Source organism: Natrix helvetica (assembly GCF_964273705.1).
Source record: "Natrix helvetica genome assembly, chromosome: 2".
Lineage (NCBI taxonomy): Eukaryota > Metazoa > Chordata > Lepidosauria > Squamata > Natricidae > Natrix > Natrix helvetica.
This window is the reverse complement of record NC_138552.1, coordinates 286,061,657-286,089,511: the sequence shown is the minus strand read 5'-3', so window position 1 is coordinate 286,089,511 and position 27,855 is coordinate 286,061,657. Positions and strand designations below refer to the sequence as shown.

At 44.2% G+C, this 27,855-nt stretch overlaps 1 protein-coding gene across 1 annotated transcript in view; it reads right to left on the bottom strand.

Moving 5' to 3' along the window:
- Positions 1-27,855, bottom strand: part of MNT (MAX network transcriptional repressor) — a 93,095-nt gene that overhangs the window by 20,473 nt on the left and 44,767 nt on the right. Inside the window, exons 2-4 of the mRNA XM_081944356.1 lie at positions 26,725-27,301; positions 22,462-22,503; positions 19,964-20,075 (exon numbers count right to left, since the gene is read on the bottom strand). Of these exons, the coding sequence (XP_081800482.1) occupies positions 19,964-20,075; positions 22,462-22,503; positions 26,725-27,301 (731 nt within the window). The remainder of the gene's footprint in view (positions 1-19,963; positions 20,076-22,461; positions 22,504-26,724; positions 27,302-27,855) is intronic.

Here is a 27,855-nt window from a genome sequence, read left to right as displayed (position 1 = left end):
TTCAGCGGCGCCAACAGCAGCGCCAATGGCAGAGGTTTCCTTTCTGAAATTTTCCTGCCACATCAGTGTTAAAAATATGGGCAGGCAAGTGGAAATCTCTGCCCAAGATGCTTGTGTTTTTTCAAATATTGGTTTTTTTTAGAATAATAAACCAGTCCCCAGAGGTTGTGGGTGCTCCATCACTGGAGGTTTTTAAGAAGAGATTGGACAACCATTTGCATGAAATGGTATAGGGCCATGATGGCAAACCTATGGCAGGTGTGCCACAGGTGGCACGCAGAACCATCTCTGCGGGCACACAAGACGTCGCCCCAGCTCAGCTCCACCGTGCATGCGCGCACACCGCCCGGCAGCCAGATGATTTTCAGGTCTCTGCAGTGCATCCGGGGGAGGCAGGACACATGTGCAGTGGGGGGGGGGGGACTGCGTCCCCAGTGTTGCCCCTTTTTTGCTCCCAGGAGGCTGTAGGGAGGCCTACTCCAAAACAGGATGCGGGGGGGGCAGGCCGCCCGTTGCCTGTTTTTTGCTCCCAGGAGGCTGTAGGGAGGCCTACTAGGCCCAAAACAGGGTGGGGGGGGGCAGGCCGCCCGTTGCCCATTTTTTGCTCCCAGGAGGCTGTAGGGAGGCCTACTCCAAAACAGGATGCGGGGGGGGGGGGGGCAGGCCGCCCGTTGCCCGTTTTTTGCTCCCAGGAGGCTGTAGGGAGGCCTACTAGGCCCAAAACAGGGGGGGGGGGGCAGGCCGCCCGTTGCCCATTTTTTGCTCCCAGGAGGCTGCAGGGAGGCCTACTAGGCCCAAAACAGGATGGAGGGGGGGCGCAGGCCCCCCCGTTGCCCGTTTTTCCTCCCAGGAGACTGCAGGGAGGCCTACTAGGCCCAAAATGGGGCGCAGGCGGGTGGGTCACACATGCATATGCGTGGGGGGGTGTCACATGCGTGGGGGGGGTGGAGCGCAGGGGGCTGCACACATATTGCATTATGGGGGAGGGCGTGCATGTGCTTTCAACATGCAACAGCAAAAAGGTTCACCATCACTGGTATAGGGTTTCTTCCTTGAACCGGGTGTAGACGTTTCTCTCGCTCCCCTGTCATGCCAAAGAGAATCAGAGCAGGATTATTTTTTAAAATTTGTTTCTGATGCTTTTCCCTTTCCCAGGACTAAGGGAATGTTTGCCTAATATAGTTTGTGCTTTTTCTACAAAATGAACTCGAGATTCCTCCATACAAGCTTGATTTTTCTAGCCTACATCACATGTCTAAAATATGTGAGTTTTCTGCTAATGGATTTGGTCCAGACCTGAGTGATAAAGCCTGCAATCCATGGAGTTCTTGGAAATTACAGCTAGGCCTCGACTTACGACCGTAATAGAGACTGCCCATCATGGTTGCTATTTGTTGTGACAGTCATAAAGCGGTCCTCCAGGATCAACCAGCTTGATTTTATAAACTCTTTTTTGCAATAGCCATAAGGGGAATCATTGCGGTCATTAAGTGAATGCCGTAGTCATTAAGTGAACAGCCACTAGACAAACCCATTGTTTGCTATGGGGCGTTTTTTGCTAAAAACCAGAAGTAATGTTGGTTTTCAGCAAAACTGGCATAATTTGCAGTCGTGTGACCACACAACACTGTAAACAACTGTAAATGTGGGTTGCCAAGTGTTCAAAACACAGTCACGTGACTACAGGAACCCCTGGCTGTCAGAACTTCAACACTGGGTCGTAAGTACCTTTGGGAGGGCGGGGGTGATTGTCATAACTTTGAATGGTGGCTAAGGGATTGGCCATAAATCGAGGACTCTGATATAGCACTAAAAGAGAAGCCATCCTCTTAAGTCCGATGTTCCATGTTTAGCTGTTAAATTTAGCAGTCAAAAGATGCAATGATGTCTCCACAAATCGTCAACAGCTGCCTCTTTCTACTTCAGAAGCTACCCCGTATACAGGCAGTCCTCGACTTACAATAGTTCATTTAGTGACCGTTCGAACTTACTACGGCCCTGAAAAAAGTATTTTAGGACCGTTTTTCAACAGTTATGATCTTTGCAGCATCCCTATAATCACGTGATTGGAATTCAGATGCTAGGCAACTGTTTCATACTTATGACCCTGGCAGTGTCCCGGGGTCATGTGATCACCCTTTTCAACCTTCCGACAAGCAAAGTCAGTGGGGGAGCCAGATTCACTTAACAATGGCCTTACTAATTTAACAACCGTAGTGATTCACTTAACGACTGTGGCAAGAAAAGTCGTAAAATGGGGCAACACTCACTTAACAAATTTCTCACTTAGCAACATACATTTTGGGCCCAATTGTAGTCAAGGTAAGTGAATAGCAATAGCACTTAGGCTTATATATCGCTTTATAGTGCTTTACAAGCAACTCTCTCTAAGCACTTTAGAGTCAGCATATGGCCCCCAACAATCTGGGTCCTCATTTTACCAACCTCGGAAAGATGGAAGGCTGAGTTAATCTTGAGCCAGTCAGGATCGAACTCCTGGCAATGGGCAGAGTCAGCCTCCAAATACTGCATTCTAGCCACTGTGTCAGCGCCCACTCCTCCTGCCCAGTCCATGTGAATTGTTTTTCATTTCACTCTTCTTCCCAGCTTCTTGGCATGTGGACATCTTGCACAAATGAGCAATCAGAAGTGGGATTAAAAATTTAAAGAGGAGCACTCCATCTGCTCTCCTAAATGTTTGATTAAAAGTTTTTTCCACAGCCCTAACTTGTAAATAAATTTCAGTGAGATCCATCTGCAAAATACTTTCACTCCTGGTTCTAAAAGTTATTAGAGATAAATTTGAAGGGCCTCTGAGGCATCTCGCTGTTAGCCGCGATCTGCTGTTTTCAAAAACATGCCATACTTTTCAAAAACTACGTCGGAATAGTTTTGCTCCAGGTCGTGGGTTGGGCTGATAGCAAAAGTGGGATCTGAACTCAGGGCTTCAAGATCTCCTTCAAGAAAGGAGAGGGGAAAGAAGAAAGGGAAAAGGAGAGGAAGAAATGGAGGGGAAGTAAGAGTAGAAAAGGGGGTAGGAAAGGGAAGAAGAGGGGAGGAGTGGGGGAGAGGAAGAGGAAGGAGAGAAGGGAGAGGAGGAAAGAAGAAAGGAGAGAAAAAGGGAGGGAAGGAGAAAAGGGGAAGGAAGAAGAAGGAGGGTTGTTATAAACTAAGATAGGTGGAAGGGATGGCAGAAAAGCAACCTCGATTATATTTTTAACTTTAGGAGGAGGAAAAACTGTTATAAATATTAAAAGATAATACATATTATTAACGAGAGTTATAAGATTGTATATTTGTGAATGTATATATGAGAAATTTTAAAAAACTTTTTTTTAAAAAAAAAGATCGTTCTCTACTCTACTGCCTTAAATCCTGATCTTATTTATTTATTGCTTTTGGCACTGGAGTTAGTTGAGATGGCCTTTGACAGACGTCTACTATGGATGCCCATCATCCATACAAGCTATAAACATTCCTCAATTTGTGATCACAACTGAGCCCAAAATTTCTGTTGAAGTAGGTCATAAGAAGTACCTTTTTGGGCGGGGGGGGGGGGAGCATCATAAGTGGAGGACTCTCTGTAAGTGAAAATTGCCAACCAAACTGAATGCAATTGGCCTGGATTTTGTAAAGGGTAGAATGGATCAGGCCAGGTAAACAAACAGGGGCAGCTCAGCCTGACATGTGGAGTCTGACTGTGTGCTGATTTTGCGAAGAAAAGTTAGCAGCCCCAGTTTTACAGAAAGCAATTTTGCCTTTTCAGGATGGATGACATTTAAAGCAAAATGAGATTAACCCAGATATCTCCCAATCTCCCAGGGAAAAAAAAAAGGAAGAATAACATGGTAGAGGAAAGACACTCCATACGGTTCAAAATTCTCTCTTGGAAAAGAAGGACTAGAAGTTTACAAGACACTGTTTCAGACCCCTATTGGAAAAATAATTTGCTTTTAAGATTTTTCAAATCCGATCTCAAATCAGAATAGAGCCGGAAGGGACCTTGGAGGTCTTCTAGTCCAACCCCCTGCTCAAGCAGGAGACCCTCTACCATTTCAGACAAGTGACTGTCCAGTCTCTTCTTAAAATTTACAACTTCTTAAGGAAAACTGTTCCACTGGTTAATTGTTCTCACTGTTACCGGTAGGAAGTTTCTCCTCAATTCCAGGTTGCTTCTCTCCTTGATTAATTTCCATCCATTGTTTCTTGTCCTGCCCTCAGGTGCTTTGGAAAATAAATTGACCTCCTCCTCTTTATGGCAGTCTCTCAAATACTGGAATGCTGATCTCTTCCTCCCTAGTCCTAATCTCGGATACTTTTGAGGTCTAGAAGTTTGACTTTAAAAAATAATTAAACTGGGATTCCGATCAGAATGTAAAAGCCACACAGGCAAGCAATGAACGCCATAATATACGATCTGTTCTTTGGAAGAAGAGAGAAGGGGAAAGCATGACACGTTTCTTGGGCACAGCACAAGGGGGCATGCTTTAGAAGCACATTTTTTAAAAAGCTTGCAAAACATCCTGTTGTATCTTGTTAGGGTGATCGGCACTACAATCCCTGCAACTCATTCTTTCCATAGTCGGAATTCTAAAGAACAAAGTGCAAAGGTCATTTACCGGAGTCTCTGGTTTGTTATGCTGCTTATGCCTGGATCGCTGGAAAATTATCCAAAACTAAAGATCTGGGGAATGTTAACAGAGCAGCACTGTTGCAAAGGAAGGTCTGAAAAGGTCATTGGCTTTTTCTTTAAAAAAAACCTTAGAAGTAAATAATTTTTCTAGCATGAAACATAGCAATTTTTAATCTGCTGGTCCTCATCCAAGAGAGAATGTTGAAAAACAGGGTGAAAATGCCTTTCTATAGCTTATTTCTTTTTGTTATTTATTGAGCCAAATGGGTTGTTGAATGCCTAGTCACAGGTAGATATATAAAGGTAAAGGTAAAGATCCCCTTCACATATGTGCTACGTGTTCCCGACTCTAGGGGGCGGTGCACATCTCTATTTCAAAGCCGAAGAGCCAGCGCTGCCCGAAGACGTCTCTGTGGTCATATAGCTGGCGTGACTAAACACCGAAGGCGCATGGAACACTGTTACCTTCCCACCAAAGGTGGTTCCTATTTCTCTACTTGCATTTTTATATGCTTTTGATCTGCTAGGTTGGCAGAAGCTGGGACAAGCAACGGGAGCTCACTCCGTTACGCAGCACTAGGGATTCAAACGGCCGAACTGCCAACCTTTCTGATCAACAAGCTCAGCCTCTTAGCCACTGAGCCACCGCGTCCCTATATATAAATGTTTTGAAGTACCGCACCACCAATGGTCAACCTTGAATAGGATTTGCAACTCACATGGTGTCTGCTGGGATTCACTCTGTAAATGGGTTATATCATCCTCCCGTCAACACAGAGTCATCCCCAACAGGTTTGTGTTTAATAGTGAAGGAACTCAGGGCAGAGAAAAGTCTTTAACTCTGGGAGTTAAAGTCCACAAGTCTTAAAGTTGCCAAATTTGGGGACCCCTGATATAGGGGTTCCTGATTCCGCAGAGGGTTGGACTAGAAGACCTCCTCCAAGGTCCCTTCCAACTCTGTTATTCTGTTACAGCTTCTGTCAAATCCATGTATGATATGCGATATGCCAAATAAACAAATGTATTGAGTAACAATTATTCCTGTTTGTTATCTAACTGCCTAACAAAACGTCAATTAGCTATGCGGCTCATTTAATTGAAAGCAGCTCCACCATTATCGTTCTTGAAATACAATAACAGGAATGAAAATAAAATAAAATGGATCCATCATTCAAATTAAATAACCTAGACAAGAGCAAGATATAAACAACACTTCAAGCCTTAGGTATAGATTGCCATTACGCCAGTTCCTTTACAATGAAAACAAAGCACTCCCGGAAAAAGATAGCAACTAAATAACAATACTAGCTTTTTAAAAGAAAAATTGCCGGAATAAAATAACATTTATTTCTTTTCCCAGTTCCTAGTATAAAAACTGTTACCCACCCCAAAGTCTTCAGATTACGGTGGGTTGAAATTTAAATATATATATATATATTCAAAGCTAGCAAAATGAAGACAAAAACTTCCAAACTCAGCAAGAATCTAGAACAAGGGTGTCAAACTGGATTTCATTGAGGGCTGCGTCAGGTTTGTGTTTGACCTGGGAGGGGAGGGGGCATGGCCAGGAATCATGCCCAACTGGATGTCACCCATGTCGGGGGCACCTGTGGTGGCCCGAGCACTCTGCCAGCGAAAACACTCCATTTTTGTTGGCAGAGGCACCACAAGCCACATCTAAGCACCCTGCGGGCCAGACCCGGCCTACTGGCCTTGAGTTTGACCCCTGATCTAGAAAGACATGTTCCCTGGGTCAACACAGAGGTAGCCCTTGACTTGACTGGACTTACAACCGTTCGAAGTTACAACAGCACTGAAAAAAGTGATTTATGATTAGTCCTCGCTCTTATGACTATCACAGCATTCCAAATGGTCATGTGATCAAAAGCCAGGCACTTGGCGACTGGCACATATGTATGATGGTTGAGTATCCTGAGGTCATGTGATCGCCACGTGCAACTTTCCCAGACAGCTTCCGACAAGCAAAATCAGTGGGGGGAAAACAGATTTGCGTAATGACCAGGTGATTCACTTAACAACTGCAGTAATTCGCTTAACAACCATGCCAAAAAGGTTGTAAAATCATGTGCAATTCACTTTACAACTGCCCAGCAAGGGAAAAATTCTGATTAGGAGGATTAGGAGCCGTGGGGGCGCATTGGTTAGAGTGCAGTACTGCAGGTTAATTCTGCTGACTGCCGGCTGACTGCAATTCAGGAGTTCAAATCTCACCAGGCTCAAGGTTGACTCAGCCTCCCATCCTTCCTAGGTGGGTAAAATGACGACCTAGATTGTTGGGGGCAATATGCTAACTCTGTAAAACCGCTTAGAGTGGGCTGTAAATCACTGTAAAGCAATATATAAGTCTAAGTGCTATTGCTATTACCTCTATTTGCAATATTTGCTACTGTTTGTAACTCAGCAGGTTCATGCATGCCACCACCAAACTATCATCTGTCGGCTTCTGTGAAGAGAGAGGAATTACAACTAGTCCTCAACTTACGAACTTACTAAAGTCAGGCTGCTAAGTGAGGAAGGAAGGTGAGAAGGTCAGTCTTTGAAAAGTTTAGGAGCTCCTCTCCAGGAGCACAATACAGGTAGTCCTCGACTTACAACCACAATTGATCCCAAAATTTACATTGCTACGTGAATTTGTTAAGTGACTTTTCTCGCTGCATTTGTTAACTGAATCACTGGCAGTTGTTGAATTAGTAACCCAGTTGTTAAGTGAACCTGGCTTCCCCATTGACTTTGCTTGTCAGAAGGGTCACCACATGACCCCGGGACACTGCAACCATCATAAATGCGAGTCAGTTGCCAAGCATCCGAATATAAATCACATGAACCATGAGTTTGCTGCAATGGTCGTAAGTGTGAAAAATGGTCATGAGTCCCTTTTTTCAGTGCCGTCGTAACTTCGGTCACTAAATGAACTGTTGTTAAGTCAAGGACTACTTGTATCAAACCATACTTTTAAACGAACCCTGCCCTATAATTCTCCCAAGATGCTTGGATTTGGCTTTAAACATTGTCATCAGGTTCTGGTTGCTAGAAGAATGACAAAATCCCAGACACGGTTCGATGCGACAGCATTTCGTTCATGTTGGCAGATTTTCTAGTAATTTTAGCCGCTGGCACTATGAGAAGGAGTTGCTGAGAAGGAACATTCAGGCACGTTTCAGCTGCCCAACAGCTGGCATTGACTTCTCTAGGTAGGTAAAAGCATAAAAACGATGCACAAAACAGCACTGAGCAAAAACCAGACGTGAATGCAGTTGCCCCAACACGGCTAGAAATGAAATTTAATGTACATTAATCCTATTAATATCTTCTAATTGCCTTTTGAGATTATCAGGGCCTTTTTTGGGGTGCAAAGGCAGACATCATCTGAGTCAGATTGCTGTAATCTGCTTTCAGTATGAAACTTCTGCACTTAAACCTGGGGGTTAAGTGCAGAAGTTTCATAAGCACATTAGTCCTTGACTTACTCCAATTCATTTAGTGACCATTCAAACTTATAGCGGCACTGACAAAAGTTACTTACAACCGTTTTTAACGCAATCATTGCAGCAGTCCCGTGATAAAAATTCAGACACTCGGCAACTGACTCATATTTATGACGGTTGCAGCGTCCTGGGGTTCATGTGATCCCCTTTTGCGACCTTCCGACAAGCAAAGTCAACAGGGAAGCCAGATTCACTTAACAACTGCAGTGGTTCACACTAACAGCTGTGGCAAGAAAGGTCATAAAATGGGGCAAAACGCACGGAATAAATGTCTCCCTTAGCAACAGAAATGTTGGGCTTAATGTTAGTCGTAAGTCAAGGACTACCCGTATACTGTATTTTTCTATTGGCTTTTCAGCCAGGGCAAGCTAACTTCTAAACACATTCTGCTTTTAAAGACTTTTAAAACGAAGTCCCCTAGAAGGGGAAAAAATACCATCACCCAAATGTGACTCTGCAGCTGAAAAACAAACTATGCAATATAGAATGTAAGAGTGCCAAAATAAAGCCTATATTGGAGACTTCGTGTCTGTGATAAATGAAGTAAAAAAGTATATCTAGAATGCAGTATTGCAGGCTAATTCTGCTGACTGCCAATAGTCAGCAGTTCGAGTCTCACCAGCTCAAGGTTGACTCAGCCTTCCATACTTCTGAATTCAGTAAAATAAGGACCCAGCTTGTTGGGGGCAATAGGTTGTTTCTGTAAACCCCTTAGAGAGGCATATAAAGCACCGTGAAGCTTTATAGCACCTATTGCTATATCTGTAATATAACTGTACATTTATCATATTTTATATTTCATCTTTTGTATTTTGTATTTTTACCTCCTGTGGTTTTATCGAAATGTGACGCAATTGTGCCATTTGATAAATAAATAAATCAGAAAAAGTGGAAATCAAAGCAATTATGCAACCTTAAAAAAGGCTTTTTTAAAAAATAAAAAAGGATTAAAAAAAAAATTAAGAGGACAGAAAGAAACAGAATAGAAAGAGCAGTGAGTCCAAGCCAACCTTATTTACAGGCTGCCGAATTCTACCTTTGTCATGGGGAATATTCCATCACCACCTGGCATATTTATGTAGAAATAATAACAATTTATTCTATAGCCTCTCCGAGCAGTTTCTTGGACACCAGCAGAATAGCTCCACGTTTTAAAAAGAAGCTGTTTGGAGGAAAAAGAAAAAGGTCGTTTTTTGGGGAAGGAAATGAACCGGCTTTCTACTTAGCTCTTGCCTTCCAGATTTCCAAAAAGGAGAGAGAAATGGTGCGTTTCTAAGGGGGAAAAAGGGATTCGAACAATTGGCAGGGCAATTGAGACTCAGAAGGTACTGTTGGCTGCAAAGCTTTTGCACGTTTCTCCGCCCATGGAAGGGAGGGGCCCCTTCCCTCCTTCCAAGCCTCCCCAGTTCATTCCTGTCTGGGCAGGCAGCCCTGGTGACGTCAGACGTCCAGAGCCAGCCATGTGCTCTCTTCCCATGTGGTTGTGCTGGCGAGCACAGATGAGCGCAGAGAGCTCTGTCTGCACAGGAGGAGGAGGGGGAGGCTAGAAGAGAAGGAGGAGGGAAGGCAGGACTCCAGGCCGACCTTCGGCCCCCGGCAACAGGGGTGGGAAGCGGGTTCTTGGCCGGCTGCCTTACTAGCTGCGTAGCTTGCTAATAGGGCCAGGCGCACGGCAGCCACAAAATACAGATAGTCCTCGATTGACAGTCGCAATTGAGTCCCCAAATTTATGTTGCTAAGTCAGACATTTGTTAAGTGACTTTTGCCTTTTGACCTTTGACCATTTTCACACTTATGACCATTGTAAGCATCCCCTGGGTCACGTGATTTACATTCAGATGCTTGAGAACTGCTTCGTATTTATGACTATTGCAGTTTCCCAGGATCATATGATCCCCTTTCGTTATCTTTTGACAAGCAAAGTCATTGGAAAGCCAGGTTCACTTAACAACGGTGTTACTAATGTAATAATTGCAGTGATTCACTTAACAACTGCTGTAAGAAAGATAGTAAAATGGGGCAAAACTCACTTAACAACTGCCTCATAGAGCAACATAAATTTGAGGCTCAACTGTGGTCGTAATTTGAGTACTACCTGTAGTGGGCAGTCAAATGCTTTCAAGTAACTTGCAAGCAGCTTTCTCAATCTATCCTGCCAGTGTACAAACATGCATACCAGCACAATTTTCAAAGCACTGCCCGAAACAATGCATATATTCACACATTACACACAACACTATGGTATGTTTTAACCATGCTTTATTGAACGAACCAGATACAAGCTAGAATCTATGTTGCAGTTAAAAAGTCGTCATGGCTTGTTTAGCCAATTCCTGCTTTGTTTCCCTCTCTCCTTTCTCTTCTACCTTTGTGTTTTGTGGATTAGGAAGAAACCTGGGTAGAAAAAATTGTTTATTTTTAATTCACATTTTTTAAAACGCCTGTCTCCCTCAAAAAGGGACTCTGGGAAGTATACAGTAAACATGAAACAGTATATAAAAATGAAAAGATTAGAGTTACAATTTTAGAATTGAAATTTTTTAAAGTTATAAACATTTTTATGGGGGCGAGAATAAACCCTGTTAAAAGAGCCCCTTTCCTAGACACTGCCAATCAAGAGACCCTGCCGATAATCCAGGTCAAATCAAACACAAACCAACTACAATTCTCCATTTCCAGATACCACCCAAAGCCATGGCTGCCATCAATACACAGATTATCTATGACTTGTTATGGTTTACTGCTGTTAAACAAACTATGGCTTATTCAATTATGCCACCTGCACAACGCAGACAAAACCAAACAGTATTATTTCAATGTTGGGTGAGAATTTTATCCAACACTGGAATTAAAAGACCTGTGAAAAGAAAAGCTTCACCCTTCACTTGGTTCTCTTTCATGTTTAGCCTTTTGTTTCACTTTCACTACTAGTGAAAGTAGTAGAGAGGTAACCTGGGGTAAGAAATTGGAATTTGCTCCCGGCTCCATCAAGCTTAAACAGTAAATTTCTGTATTCAATTGCCTCTTACTTTTAATACAATTTAACTGCTAACAAAAAGCATTACAAAAAAGTTGTTGAAAAGTACAAAGAAGAGCAGCTCAGATAATTAAAGGCTTGTAGACAAAAACATATGAAGAACGATTGCAGGAAATCGGGTATGGCCAGTCTAGGAAAAAGAAGGACTAAGGGTGACATGATAGCAGTATCCCAGTATTTGAGGGGCTGCCACAAAGAAGAAGAGGACAGCTTATTTTCCAAAGCGCCAGAAGGCAGGACAAGAAACAATGGATGGAAACTAAGCAAAGAGAGAAGCAATTAAGGAGAAACTTCCTAACAGTGAAATCAACTAACCAGTGGAACACCTTGCCTTCAGAAATTGTGGGCGCTCCATCACTGGAGGTTTTTAATAAAAGAATGGACAGTCACTGTCACTTGTTTGAAATGGTACATCCTACTTGAGCAGGGGGATAGATTAGAACAGGAGTCTCGAACCCTGCCAACTTTAAGACTTGTGGACTTCAACTCCCAGAATTCCTCAGGGCAACTTTAAGACTTGTGGACTTCAACTCCCAGAATTCCTCGAGGCAACTTTAAGACTTGTGGACTTCAACTCCCAGAATTCCTCGAGGCAACTTTAAGAATTGTGGACTTCAACTCCCAGAATTCCTCGAGGCAACTTTAAGACTTGTGGATTTCAATTCCCAGAATTCTGGGAGAGTCTTAAAGTTGACAAGGTTGGAGACCCCTGGATTAAAAGACCTCCAAGGTCTCTTCCAACTCTTTTCTGATTAAAGCAATGGGAGAAATGCAGGTGGAGAGAGTTTCTTCTCTCTGCCCCAAATCAGGATATTCATAATTTAAAAACAATTCCCTTTTTATCCCTGTGGGGGATCTTGGTCTTCCTCAATCTCGGGGGTCTTCTATCAGAGACCTGAGAATTTAAGGATTGTGTACAGCAGCAGTCCCCCAATCTTTGTGCCACCAGGAACCAGTTCCATGGAAGATCATTTTTCCATGGGTTTTTTTTTTTGGGGGGGGGGGAGAAAGAAAGAAACTTGTGCAAATCCAACGCATGTGCAGTTTCGCCCACTTGCCCTTCCCTTCCAGCTGTGCAGCCTGGTTTCTAACAGGCCACGGATCGATACTGGGGACCCCTGTTATACAGGATCTTATCTGTTCCTAGCAATGCACTTTTCTGGACAGAGAGCTCTAATGTCACTCCTGGGATCTGTTGGAGCCCCTTTCCCAGTTTAGGAGCCACAATCCTGAGTCTTCCTATCCATATCGGAATCACATTTTATTTTCTGTATCTCTAGTTCCTCTTTTCCCCTTTCATGGACTACTGCCTTGTAGTGGCGAGGGGGCTTGCATAGCTCAATGAAGCTATGAGCTATGCCATGCAGGGACACCCAAGACAGGTCATAGCAGAGAGCTCTAACAAAACGTGATCCACTGGAGAAGGAAATGGCAACCCACTCCAGTATCTTTGCCATGAAAACCCCATGGACAAATACCGAAAGGCAAACTATGGTGCTGGAGAAGACTCCTGCGAGTCCCTTGGACTGCAAGGCGATCAAACCTGTCAGTCTTAGAGGAGATCTACCCTGACTGCTCTTTAGAAGGCCAGATCCTGAAGAGGAAACTCAAATGCTTTGGCCACCTAATGAGAAGGAAAGACTCCCTGGATAAGAGCCGAACGCTGGGAACGATTGAGGACAAAAGAAGAAGGGGACAACAGGGAATGAGGTGGCTGGATGCAGTCACTGAAGTAGTAGGTATGAGCTTAAATAGACTCCAGAGGATGGTAGAGGACAGGAAGGCCTGGAGGAATGTTGTCTATGGGGTCGCAATGGGTCGGACATGACTTCGCAACTAACAAGTTCCTCTTTCAGGCCCTGTTATCTTTTACTATTTTTTCTTCTAGAATCTAAATGTTGCTGCCTCTTGGTATCGCAACATCTATCCACCACTGCTGTCTTCTCATCCTTGTCTGCTACTACAACGTTCTGGTTAATTGGTTAATACTTGCCTGGATCAGGAAATCCCACAGTACCTTAACCCACTTATTCTCCACAATATTCTGTGTAATTTCTCATCTGGATTTAGCAGAGTCTAGTAGTCCCTATACCAGTGATGGCGAACCTATGGCACGTGTGCCACAAGTGGCACGCAGAGCCATTTCTCAGGGCACGCGAGGCGCGCGCTGGCCAGCTGAGTTCACCTTTTTAAAAGCTATTTTTCGCCTTCCCCAGGCTCTAGAGGCTTTATAGAAGCCTGGGGAGGGCAAAAAGAGCCTCCCCCGCCCCCCGGAAGCTTCAGGGACCGTCCGGAGGCTTCCCTGAAGCCTTCGGAACGCTTAAAACCACCCTCCGAGCAAACCGGACTTCCGGGTTGCTCTGAGGGTGGTTTTAAGCGTTCCGAAGGCTTCAGGGACCGTCCGGAGGCTTCCCTGATGCCTTTGGAGCACTTAAAATGACCCTCCGAGCAACCCGGAAGTCACTTCCGGTTTGCTAGGAGGGTGGTTTTTAGCGTTCGGTCCCTGAAGCCTCTGGGGGGCCTCCGGGGGGGCGGGGAGAATCTTTTCGCCCTCCCCAGGCTCCTCTGGAGCCTGGGGAGAGGGGAAAAGCATGTAAAAATGGGGGGGCGTTGTGCGCGCATGCGCACTGGGGGATCACACGTTGCATTATGGGTGCGGCACGCCCGCACACGACCCCCCCCGCACTCCCCCCACTTGTGGCACATGAGCCAAAAGAGGTTCACCATCACTGCCCTATACTGTGCAGATGTTCCTTTACACAAGGCCAGCTACGCCCGGGCTACAAAACGTATGCCAGCTACTCCCTGGATATAAAGTTATGCTAAGGAACTGTGTTTGCACACCAGGCTTAGCATAAATTACTGCACTGTAGCTACTGTGTTTGCTCAACATGTTAAATTTCTTGAGTATTAATCTCAGTGAGGGTTCTTTGTGCATTTATGATCTAGTAGATCACAAAAACCCACCGGCTTATTTTAATGCTCAACATTCTTTACAAAGAGTGAAAATTGGTTGAGTGAAGCACTGCATTAGGTGTATCTTGTGAATACAATCACAGTACACATCCGGATCCATTTACAAGTTACGGCCTATCCAGAGGCATCCCAAAATCAGGAATGCCAAATCTTTTCCTTGTATCCTATAAGTTTTTTCTCTATTTACAATACAATACAATACAATAGCAGAGTTGGAAGGGACCTTGGAGGTCTTCTAGTCCAACCCCCTGCCTAGGCAGGAAACCCTATACCATTTCAGACAAATGGCTATCCAACATCTTCTTAAAGACTTCTAGTGTTTTGGCATTCACAACTTCTGGAGGCAAGCTGTTCCACTGATTAATTGTTCTAACTATCAGGACGTTTCTCCTCAGTTCTAAGTTGTTTCTCTCCTTGATTAGTTTCCACCCATTGCTTCTTGTTCTACCCTCAGATGCCTTGGAGAATAGTTTGACTCCCTCTTCTTTGTGGCAACCCCTGAGATATTGGAACACTGCTATCATGTCTTCCCTAGTCCTTCTTTCTATTAAACTAGACATACCCAGTTCCTGCAACCGTTCTTCATATGTTTTAGCCTCCAGTTCCCTAATCCTCTTTGTTGCTCTTCTCTGCACTCTTTCTAGAGTCTCCACATCTTTTCTACATCGTGGTGACCCAAACTGAATGCAGTATTCAAAGTGTGGCCTTACCAAGGCATTATAAAGTGGTATTAACACTCACGTGATCTTGGTTCTATCCCTCTGTTTATGCAGCCTAGATCTGTGTTGGCTTTTTTGGCAGCTGCTGCAAACTGCTGGCTCATATTTAAATGGTTGTCCCCTAGGACTCCAAGATCCCTCTCACAGTTATTACTATTGAGCAATTTCTAAGCTTTGATGGGCATTTCATTTCAAACAGGACAGGAAATGGGACAGGGAGAAAGAAAGAAACCCCAACTTCAAATCTAAGAACAGGTAGTCCTCAACTTAAAACCACAACTGAGCTCCACATTTTTGTTACTAAGTGAGATGTTTGCCAAGGAGCTTTGCCCCATTTTACGACCTTTCTTGCCTAGGGAATCACTGCAGTTGTTAAATTAGTCACATAGTTGTTAAAGCCAATTCAGCTTCCCCATTGACTTTCCTTAGTCAGATGATCACAAAAAGGCAATTAAATGACCACGGGAGACTGCAACCGTCATAAATATGAGTCGGTTGCCAACTGTCTGAATTTTGATCCTGTGGGGATGCTACAACAGTCGTATGAAAAATGGTCATGTCACTTTTTTCAGTGCTATCATAACTTCAGACTGCCACTACACTGTGGTTAAATCAAGGATTATCTGTATCTCTACAACAGGGAGCACTCAAAATGCCCCCAAAAAGAGTTTTTAGTGTTTTTCTCCAAGGCTGTTGGTTAAGTAAGGTGTCACTACTATCATCACCACCCTAAAAATGTTAAAAAATAGGGAATAGTAAAAAAATAACACCACACACAAATCAACATCTACCTTATTTTAAAACTCTGTCTCTCCTGTCCCAGTTTTCAGTTGGTATTGCTCAGTTTGTGATTTTTAGTTGGTATTGTTTATTTTGTGTAGGCCTTTTTGTTCTTGGGTGTGTTGCACACAACCCATAGCTGCATTGTTTGAGCTAGGAAGGCATCTAATTAAATAAATTATTAAAAAGAAGTAATAATAAGTAACAACTTGCCTCATGCTAAACACTAGAGAGCATTTGGCAACTTGCACATTCTTTAGCAATCCTTTGTGATTACATGTTGAGGTTTGGCGGCTGTGCCTTTGGATTATATTGTGTTTTAATTTAGATCAATGTGCTTTAATTTAGATCAATGTTGCTCATCGGAGACAATTTTAGGATGGGTGGACTTCAATTCCCAGAATTCCAGAGCTGAGCTCCCAGAGCACAAACTGGCTGGGGAATTCTGGGAGTTGAAGTTCACCCATCATAAAGTTGCTTCAGTTGAGGAAAAACCTATTTAGATTGCTGTCTGTTCTATACTGTTCATCCCTTAGAGTTGTTTTGTCCAAAAGAGGCAGCTACATAAATGGAAATAAATCGTAAACATTTGAACCAATCCCGACAAAGGCATTGCCCAGGCAGCAGCTGGATTAAGCTTACTTATTAGCTGAGCTCAATAAGCTGGGTCAGAATTGGTTAATACTGTATATACTTACATATAAGCTCATGTACAGGTAAGCCGACTCTTGACTGTTTAGCCAAAATATGAAAAATGTGCTACCCGCAGATAAGCCAACCAGCATTTTTCATGGTGTTCTGGTTAAACATTCAAGGAGTCAGCTCTTTTCTGGATGGGTTTATCCCCCAATAAATATGTACAGGATATTTTTTGTTCCTTTAAATCATATCTGATTTTCGGTGACTGCAGTTTTGGGGGGCAAGATTTTTCAGAAGTGGCTTGCCATTGCATCGTCCCTAGGGCTGAGAGAAAATGACTGGCCCCAGGTCATCCAGCTGGCTTTGTGCCTAAGATAGAACTAGAACTCATGACTCCCCAGTTTCTAGCCTGATGCCTTAACCACTGCAGCAAAATGGCTGACAATACAGTATACAAGGGGAGTGTTAAAAAGTATTACCGTATAGCTCAACAGATAAACCCATTCATGTTATAGATTTGGGATAGGGGTTTTTTTCCCCTCCAGCTGTTTTCTTTCTTTCTTTCTTTCTTTTTAGTTAGCTGGAAAAAAATCATCTCTCTTCTGTTCCGGTCTAAAATGCAAAGCACCAGAGTAGCATCACCTGTTATTAACTTTCTTTTTTAAAAAATGCACATATGGACTCTTGCTTAGTCCTTTGAAGATGCCAAAAAAAGCCAATACATTTCAAGGCTACATAAACAGAGGGATAGAATCAAGATCACGTGAAGTGTTAATACCACTTTATAATGCCTTGGTAAGGCCACACTTGGAATACTGCATCTAGTTTCGGTTGCCACGATATAAAAAAGATGTGGAGACTCTAGAAAGAGTGCAGAGAAGAGCAACAAAGATGATTAGGGGACTGGAGACTAAAACATATGAGGAACGGTTGCAGGAACTGGGTATGTCTAGTCTAAGGAAAAGAAGGACTAGGGGAGACATGATAGCAGTCTTCCAATATCTCAGGGGTTGCCACAAATAAGAGGGAGCAAAGCTATTCTCCAAAGCACTTGAGGGCAGGACAAGAAGCAATGGGTGGAAACTAATCAAGAAGAGAAGCAACTTAGAACTAAGGAGAAATTTCCTGACAGTTAGAGCAATTAATCAGCGCCTCCAGAACTTGTGAATTCTCCAACACTGGAAATTTTTAAGAGGAGATTGGACAACCATTCGTCTGAAATGGTATAGGGCTTCCTGCCTGAGCAGGAGTTTGGACTAGAAGACATCCAAGGTCCCTTCCAACTCTGTTATTCTGTACGAGATTGAAGAATTTCCCATATACCAAATGCAAAGCAAGAATCTGTCTCTGAGCATCGATGTAAACACCCATTGTGCAAAAAGAGGGGCCGAAATTGCCATGTTGCCTTTTTTGAGTACTATTGCCTTGCAGACATTCTGATTTTCTTTCAGAAGCTGGAAACAGTGATGAATGTCAAAAATGGGCCATAAAAGCAGTGTTTAAAACTTTTAAAAATTCCCTACCTTATTCCCAAACTTTGGTAAAAGGGCACAGAAAACCGGGACAGCTCTCATTTAACTGCATTTGCAGCCTCTCCCATCCAGACCAAGCTACACGAAGTGTATACAGGTGGTCCTCAACTTACAACAGTTCATTTAGTGACTGTTTGAAGTTACAAAGGCACTGGGAAGAAGTGACTTACAACTGCTTTTCACACTCAAGACCGTTGCAGCAACCCATGGTCACGTGATCAAAATTCAGATGCTTGGCAAATGACTCATACTTATGACAGTTGCAGTGTCCTAGGGTAATGCGATCCCCTTTTGCGACCTTCTGACTAGCAAAGCCAATGTGGAAGCCAGATTCACTGAACAATCCTGTTACTAACTTAACAACTGCAGTGATTCACTCAACAACTGCAGCAAGAAAGCTTGTAAAATGGGGCAAAACTCATTGAAAAAATCTCTCACTCAGCAAGAGAAATTTTGGGCTCAATTGTGGTGGAATTGAGTGCCACGTGTTCTCAATTAGGATTTTTATTTTTATTGACTGGTAAACATGAGTTACGTGTGCTGGATATTTGAGGGTACAGTACACAGTGTGATAAAAGTCAAACATGTTACTTAACACACAAACACATACACAGGTTTTGCAATAGTTAAGCTTCCTGCTTATCAACTGCCAGCTCACAGAGGTGAGGGCTTAACTTAACCTGGAACAACAGCATCCTGAGTCAGTTACATTATGCAAACACAACTATCATGTGGCAGAGAGTTCCACAGGTTAGCCGAGATTGCACGAAAGCCGCTTTGCCCTATTCATCTGCTAGTCTCTTGTCTCTGTACTCCCATCCTTTTGGGATTGTTCCTTGCGGAGACCAACGCTAAGTAAAAGAGATGCCATTGCTTCGTACGTTTTATGATTTCCTCTTCAGTGAAAATCATGCTTTCAGTAACCAACGTGAGTAAAACTTTGGCGGCTGCCACTATGAGAAAAATATTTGCATGCTTTTCCAAGGAATAGCTTCACGCCAGCTTCTGGCATATGCAAGCCATGAGAATCATATGCAAGCTGTCAGCAAATCAATACATAAGGTCATTTGGCACAAGCTGGGCTTTCTACTGAAAATATATATTTCTCCTTCCACCACAAATGCCACGTTTGCTTTCTAAATCCTCTTTCCCTGCATGCCAGTGAGCCCAGATGAAGGATCCCTTCAGCTACCACAAGCAGTTAAAAAAACAACAACCCAAGTTTAAAAACTTTGTCATCAGTTTTCAAACAAAGGCTGTTCCTCTAATGGAGTGGCTCATCAACACATCCAATTACGCAAGAGTTGTTCAGTTCAGCCAACTAATGTCAATACACAGAAGACGGCAATGACCTGTTGGCATGCAATAGAATCCAGCTGCACTAGATTCACAACTGGCTTCAGGCACCACACTAGATTCCAGTTCAAGAAACTTAAACCATTTATCTAAATGGGACAAACCACAGCTCCACAATCCCTTGCAGGGAGGAATCTGGGCAACTGAAATGGAGCTAGCGGAGTGGTTTTTTTTAATGGCCAGATGCCCTTCCTATCGCCAATGGGGAGTTTTGTGAGGCGGATATATTCTCAGCGTGTCCAGAGAGAAAAATATCTGCCGCTACCTAGGATCGAATTCACAGCCTCCTGTGATTGTGAGGTCCACCTCTAGGCCATCGCACTCACTCCAAACCACAGCTCCTGATCCGTTGTCAAAAACCACAGCTGCCAGTCTATTCCCAAAATCGGCCGGACACAATTTTGCAACTAACAACAACATTATACATAGGACATAACACAACAAGAAATCTTTGTCTGCTTGTCCTGAACTTTCCACCTACCAGGAAATAGAAAAGACAGTGGGAACATCTCTCCTAGCAGATGACATAATGTTAATTTCAATTATCCTTTGCTACATAAGCCATTTCAATTTTTCAAAAGGGAGGAAGGGGTCAACATTTAGCTGGTTTTCACCCAATCGGCACAACTTCAGCTTCCCTCATTCTAGGTCAAGGGGATTCTGGGAAAAGAAGTCCAACACATCAGTCTGGACAAGACCAACACCCGGTGCTTACAATAGTGTTTCTCACACCTCAAACCAGAGTCCAAAAAACCCCCCAAAACAATCCATGTTGTAGGCCCTACCTGGATATATCTCAAGGCACTCCTTAGGACGCTGAGGTTTGAGGTTTTCTTGTCGTCGACATTGGGGATGTTTCTCTTGAGGGTCTCAAAACATTCTTTCAAGTGGGCACGTCTATATAGAAACAAAACCCCAAATTTAATTCAGCCTGCAGAACAAACTTGATCTCGACTTTGATCAAGATCAGGGCTGTCCAAATTTGGGAACTTTAAGACTTGTGGACTTCAACTCCCAGAATTCCCCAGCTGGGGAATTCTGGGAGTTGAAGTCCACAAGTCTTAAAGTTCCCAAATTTGGACAGCCCTGATCAAGGTGACGTGCCGATGGGCATGAAATGAGGAAACCATTGGGCATGAGGCTTAAAGTAGGGTTAACAACACAGCCCCTCAGTTCCCTTAATGCAGTGTTTGTTTCTCAAACCTTTTGCCACTTGAAGAGATGTGTGTGCACTTCAACTCCCAGAATTCCCTAGCTGGGGGATTAATGCTGGCTAGGGGATTCTGGGAGTTGAAGTCCACGCATCTTCAAGCGGCCAAGCTTGTGAAATATCAATGATCTCGGTGAACGTTTGAAATTATTTTTTTAAAAAAACATTTTTTTAATTTTACAATATTTCGAATGAATATAGTTAACTTGCATGAAATTCTTGTGCAAAACCGAATAGTCTCAATGATGTTGATCTCATGCAATTTCTTTTTTTTTTTAAATGTTGCTTGTAGGAGGCACCAGATGCTTCGTAAGGTGACTAAATCCAGACCCAATGATTTAGGTTGTTGTTGCAATGGTCAGGATTGTTGAAGCTAACTTACACAACTGTTTCACTCAGAGGCATCTGAATGAAGCCAGTGGAGGTGTGGTAGCAGAACAAATAAAAGTCCCCACACCCAAAGAAGTAACACACACACACCTTTACACTTGAACTTTTGCACTGCCTTACAAGAGTACAAAGTCAACAGAAGCTCCCAATAACTCGCATCTCCTCCATTGCCTAACATACAAAGAATTTACTTATTTATTAAATTTATTTGCCATCCATCTCGTTTTGAAGCAATTCTGGGCGGATGCAAAATATTTTGCGGCCTACCCAACCTGTAGTCATTTAGCTCAGGTCCACTGAACTCATCTTATAAATTACTCAGTTGAGATTCTTAAAATGTTAGCAGATGTTTTGGACATGCAGGGATGCTCTCAGGAAGAGGCAAATCAGAGCAAGAAAAAAAAAATGACAGGCAGGGGACAAAATGTAGGTTTGGGGGAAGACAAGTTGAGGTGGAGCATTGCAACTGACCAACAAATCAAAAGTAATGTTAGAATATTCATGACTGGGAGAGAAATAGTTACAAGGTCAGCCAATGAAGAAGCATAGCAACTATGTCAGCCAATGGGAGCTTAAACAGATCTGAGTCTGTGCTGAGAATCGACACTGAAACTATTCTGTCTGCTCTGAACTTTGAAATGAAACTAACTGTTCTCCCCTGCTTGTGTTCTGCTTGTAACTTCTACCACGTTGAAAGAATCTACTATTGGTATTGCACAATTATTCATCTGTTATTATGCTAATGAATCCAGCTGAATCAGTTATCTGTGTGTGCTTTCTGGATTTGATTTTTCTGCCAGAAACTCTGACAAGATACGGAATGAGAAGGTATCAAAATGAAAAAGAGTAAAAGACATAGAAGAAAAAACTGCTCAGCACAGCTGCAATCCAATACAGGAATTCTCATAGAGTATATTCACAAAAGGTTAAACTGTAAGATTCTTAACTTTCTCTAAATTTGGCTGTTTTTCTGCAGATATTTTCGTTACCAGGTTATGTAAACTCATTGGTAGCAATCATCAGCTTGGAAAGCAGAAAATCATGCTTGGAAGTGGCTTTGCACATTAGTTGAGCGTAAAACCCGCTTGATGGAACTATTGACAAATCAAGCCAAATCAAAATGCAAAAAAGAAAAAAAGAAAAGCCCCAAAACTGTTTGAAGAGGGCATCTAATTTATAGTTTGCACATAACATGTGTTATTTCTCCATGTCATATAAGATATGTGGGCACATGCATAATTTTGTATTTTTTGTTTGTTTGTTTATATTGTCATGTTTATATTAGAGGGGGAGACCTTTTGCGAGCTGTATGCAATGTAATTTCATTTTAATGTATGCCGATTAGTGTACATTCAAAGTGACAATAAAGAATTCTATTCTATTCTATTCAGCAAAACCTACAGCTTTGAACAAAATTGGAGATATGAAAAAGCAAACGAGCAGCTTCATTGTTTGGTTTGTGTACTGACCAAATGCAAACCAAAGTTAGTGCAAACCACGGTTTGGCATGGTGCCTTAACCAAACAGTTTCTTTTTTAGGCACATTCACAAACTACAACCAATATTCTCAAGAACCTTTGTATGCTCAGAAAAACAACTGGAAAATAACTTCTTGGAAAACTCAAAACTTTCTCCAGTATATGTGGAAAGATGATTGTTTTGGAATTTTAAAAAGGTACATACCTGTTCTTCTCCAATTTATTATGGACTTCTCGGGTGCCAACCCTAAAGTACAGGAAGGAAGGGGGAGAAAATATCAGAAAAAGCAAGGTCATTGCCAATTAAATTAAGTTGTAAAATTAGGAATATTTCTGGAAGAGAAAGTATATTGATTTTTATACTCTGCTAGGTCCTGTTAAAAGCAGTGGGAAGGATGTATTTTATTGCATAAGGAGGGGAAGATGTGTGCATGGGTCTGCACACGTACGGGTAGGTAAGCTCAAAATTTCCATTGCTAAGCAAAGCGGTTGTTAAGTGAGTCGTGCCCCATTTTATGACCCTTTTGCCACAATTGGCAAAAAGTAGGTCTTTCACTTAATGACAACAGTTCATTTAGGGATCATTCAAAGTTACAACAGCACTCCAAAAAATGACTTAAGACTGCTTTTCACACTTACGACCATTGCGACATCCCCATGGTAACATGATCAAAATCCTGAGTCACATTTATGACCACTGCAGGTGGTCTCCTTTTGTTATTTTCTGACAGGAAGTCAATGGGGAAGCCAGGTTCACTTAACAACCCTGTGATTAACTTAACAACTGCAGGGATTCAACCAACCACTGTAGCAAGAAAACGGGGCACAACTCACTTAACAAATGTCTCATTTAGCAACGGAGATTTTGGGCTCAATTGTGGTCGAGGACTACCTGTGTCTTCTCCCTTCATTTTTCTTGAAGCAATTCAGAAAGATTGCAGACTCTTAACTGCTCATCGAGCCAAACACACCCAGTCCCACATCACAGACACGCAGGATGTGCATGGCGCGCCGATCGCCACATCCTTGTTGCCCTGGTAACAAATGCATCTGTTGTTTGCAGGCAACCTGCTGAGGGGAAATGCGCAGCCCCTGCAGCCTCTGTTCCTGATGAGGAAAATCCAGGACACTGGAAATATGTCATCAGGATCACACAATGCGAGATTATTTTTAGGAACCACAGGGAAACAAACAGGCAAACATGGAACTTCTAAGGGATTCTGGAGGGAGCCAGACGTACGGATTAGATTTGGCACGAACTGTTATTTTACCTCAGGGCTTACCAGGCTGCGGCCTGTTCCGAACTGGGTCACGGAAGCCGCCTGGGAGGGCGCATGTATGCAGCTCCACTTGTGCAAGCAGCAAGTGTGCACGTGCGTGTGCACAGCTCCATTTGCACAAGTGGCAGGCCTACTGCTCACATAAATGAAGCTGCGTTTGTTTGCCTGCCGCTCACCCAGAACCTTCTCCCTCTCCAGGCACCCCCGCCACCGGTCTGCAAAACCTGAAAGATTTGGGGGGGGGGGGGCACTGCTTTAGCTTATTTCCTGGGAACTCTGTAGGTATTCCACATGCACGCTCATGCGTGCATTACTGGCTCTTCCCTCAATTGGTGTCTTTCACACAGGCTGGGACTGGTTGTTCTACTTCAGACGTCTACTTCCCACAATGGCCAGTTAAGAAAATTGCCGAAACCCACCTAAATCAAGAGTCGGCAACTTGCAGCTCTGGAGCCGCATGTGGCTCTTTCAGCCCTTTGCTGCGGCTCCCTGTCACCAGCCGGCTCCACAATTGATAGGGCTTTCGGTTAGGACAGGTAAAGGTAAAAGGACACCACACTAGGAGACTCTAAGGGTGGGGGAACCGGACCCTCTAGAATTGAAAGGGGGGCTTCCGGTTAGGACCTTTGTGGCTCTTTGAGTGTGTAAGGTTGCCGACCCCTGACCTAACCCAAATGATCGTTCTTATACAATTTCAGCCATTGGCATTGGTATGTATGATAGCTCTAAACACTGAAAATTGAGACCAATTCTCTTCAAGAGTGTTTGTTCCATGACTCTCTTGATGTCAGAGAATGGACAGGGGGGTTGCATTGGGCAGGGGTTGAACTAGAACAACGGCCCCCAACTTTTGGGGCACCAGGGCCCGGTTCCGTGGAGAGAGGCTTTTCTGCGGACCAGAGGGGGGGCGTGATTTCGTGTTCTGCCTGCATCCCACAGGTAGAGCTTCGCTTGTTTGTGTGGCCTGGTTCCTAGCATGCCGTGGCCCAATGCCAGTCCACAGTTCGTGGGTTGGGGACCCCTGAATTAGAAGACTTCCAAGGCTATTCTATGATGAGGGATCCTAACAAGGGAAGCATGGGAAAATCTTCATCCTGGGGAGTTTATCTTACTCTTATCTGGGATAAAGCAGCTTCTTATAGATAGTCCTCAACTTACAACCACAACAGTGGTGGGTTGCAGGCGGTACGCCCCGGTACGGGTGTACCGGAGCATGCCTGGAGCACCGGGTACCGTTCCGGTATGGTGCTCCGGAGGGCCCACCTGCCCGCCCGAGCTCCTTACCTGTCCTTTAAAGCCTTTGGCGCTTCTGCGCATGCGCATGGTCCGTACAGTGCCTGCACGATGCTCCGCCGAGCAGCTGGAGCATCGTGGAGGCTTGCGGAAGCGTCGCTGGCAGATACGACGCATGTGGGCGACACCGGGCCCGGGAAACGCCCAGTCAGGTAGAACGGAAGGCTTCAAGCGTGTAATTAGCCTCAAATCCATGCACAGCTGCAAGTGCTCCAGAACTGACACCCATTAAGCTCCATAAAGCCTTATCTATGTGTTCCCAGTCAAAGGTTAGCAATGTGGGAAGATTTCTGTGTAATAGACAATACAACAATACGGGGAGATTCCTGTATAATAGGCAGAAAGTAATAGAGTTGTCTAAGTGGCTCAGTGGCTAAGACGCTGAGCTTGTCGATCGGAAGGTCAGCAGTTCAGCAGTTCGAATCCCTAGTGCCGTGTAACGGGGGGAGCTCCCGTTCCTTCTCCCAGCTTCTGCCAACGTAGCAGTTTGAAACATGTAAAAAATGCAAGTAGCAAAATAGGGACCACCTTTGGTGGGAAGGTAAAAACGTTCTGTGCTCCTTCGGCATTTAGTCATGCCAGCCACATGACCACAGAGACGTCTTCCGACAGCACTGGCTCTTTGGCTTTGAAATGGAGATGAGCACCGCCCTCTAGAGTCAGGAACAACAGGCACGTATGTGGAACGGGAACCTTTACCTTAATACAGTTGTACCTCGGTCCTTGTCGGTAATTCATTCCGGAAGATACGCTGAATACTAAACCCAATGGACACTGAGAAAAGCATGTGACCTACCACATGACCAACTATTTTGGCCAGTCGACATCGGCATGTTCTTCCTTGTATGTCGACTACCAGGAGAAAGATGAGCGCCGGGATAAGATTTCTGCTTCAGAACCCGTCAAAAGACTGAACTTGACGAATCCTGAAGCAGTCGAGTGCCGAGGTATGACTGCAGTTGGCTTGAACCCCCTACATGTCTGCATCTGATGCTCCCGTCTGAACACCAATGGGATTGAAAAAGTCATCCATAATTAGTGCTGCCATTAAGTGGGGCATCCTGTGACCGCGCTGATTTTATGACCGTGTTTTGCGATGGTGGTTAAGGGACCTTCCCTGCCGGCTTCCCCATTGATTTTGCTCGTCGATTGCAAATAGTGATTGTGTGACCCCGGGAAAGTGCAACAGTCGTAAATACATGCCAGTAGCCGAACACCCAATCATGATCACATGACCTTGGGGACCAATGGGGAGCCACTTTGTTTAGTGCTGTTGGGTCTTAGGTGCTTAAATGAAGACTACCTATAGCTCCGTGATGGCAAACCTATGGCATGTGTGCCAGAGGTGGCACGCACAGCCCTCTCTGTGGGCACATGCGCCATCCCCAGAAGCTGTTCTTCTGTTTTCCGGTATGCACATACAGCACATACAGCCAGCACGGCCAGCTGGATTGCTGGAAACGGCCCCCAAAAAGCCAAAAAACAGGCATCCACACACTGGCCAGCTGGTCTTCGGATTTTTACCGTGGTCATTAAGTGAATCATCGCAGTCACTAAGCAAATTGCACTGCCATTAAACAAATCCATCTTCTTCGTTTCAATGCTTCTTCAGGCATTTATTTATTTTTTTGCCTGAAACTAGCAAAAGATATAAATTGAGATCATGGGCTCGCAGGATATTGTAATTGGTAATAGATCCGGGGTCGTTTTCCGGCTGCAAATTGCTGTCGTGTAACCACGAAGGTGCTACCGCTGTCATAATGCAAGTGCAGGTCATAAGTCATGTTTTTCTAGGCAGTCGTAACTTCAAACAGTCATTAAATGAGCCGTCCTAAGTCGAGGACTACATCTACTGAAACACACACATACACACACACACAGGCCCTTCTACTCACCCGCCAGGTCTCTTCTTCTGCTCACTGGGCTTGGCCTCTTCTGACTGGTTCACTTTGACATTGAGTGGCGGAGGCACATGATGCGGGAGGAGTGGCTGGTGGGTGGGTGGCTGGGGTTTGATTGGCGGCTGGGCCATGTGATGGGGGGAAATAGCCAAGACGGAGGTGGCGTAGTGGGGCAGCTGGCTGGGGCTGGCCGAAGGGGGCGTGGGGACCTTGATGTCCGGAAGAAGAGGCCCCGAAGTCTTCTGGATCACGGGGGCCATCAGTGGGGGCTCCTTGCTGAGACTCATGTTTAACATAGGCGAGTGCCGCTGGATGAGTGGGGGTGACAAGGTGCTCTGGGGGGCTGGCTGAGGGGGGCTGGTGACCACCGGGATGGGGATGACGGAAATGGGAGCTGCCAGGGAGGGGGGAAGAGGAGGGGGAGGAGCTGGAGTGGGCGGAGACAAAGGACCGGCTTGGAGGTCATTGCGGGATTCTTCCAGCTGGGCGACGTGGTTAACCCTTTGCACGCTGGCCTTCTTCTGTTCCTGTTCACGCTCTTGGCAGAGTTTTTCATGTTTTTCATTTTCTTCTGAAAGAGAGAGGGAGAGAGAGAGAAAAAACCTTTAATAAGCAATGTGCATGGTTCTACCTATTGTGAAGTCACCACAAGAGAATTTTCAAGAATCCACAATTCGCTGGGAGAAATATCAACAACCTCAGATATGCCGATGATACCACGCTAATGGCAGAAAGTGAAGAGGAACTAAAGAGCCTCTCGAGGCGGGTCAAGGAGGAGTGTGCAAAAGTTGACTTGAAACACAACATTAAGAAAACTAAGATTATGGCATCCGGCCCTCTCAATTCCTGGCAAATAGATGGGGAAGAAATGGAGGTAGTGACAGATTTTATTTTCCTGGGCTCCAAGGTCACCACAGATGGGGACTGCAGCCAAGAAATTAAAAGACGCTTGCTCCTGGAGAGGAAAGTTATGGCAAATCTAGACAGCATACTAAAAAGCAGACAACACCCTGCCAACAAACATATGTATAACCAAGGCTTTGGTTTTCCCAGTTGCAATGGATGGCTGTGAAAGTTGGACCGCAAGGAAGGCTGAGCGCCAAAGAATGGAGGCCTTTGAACTCT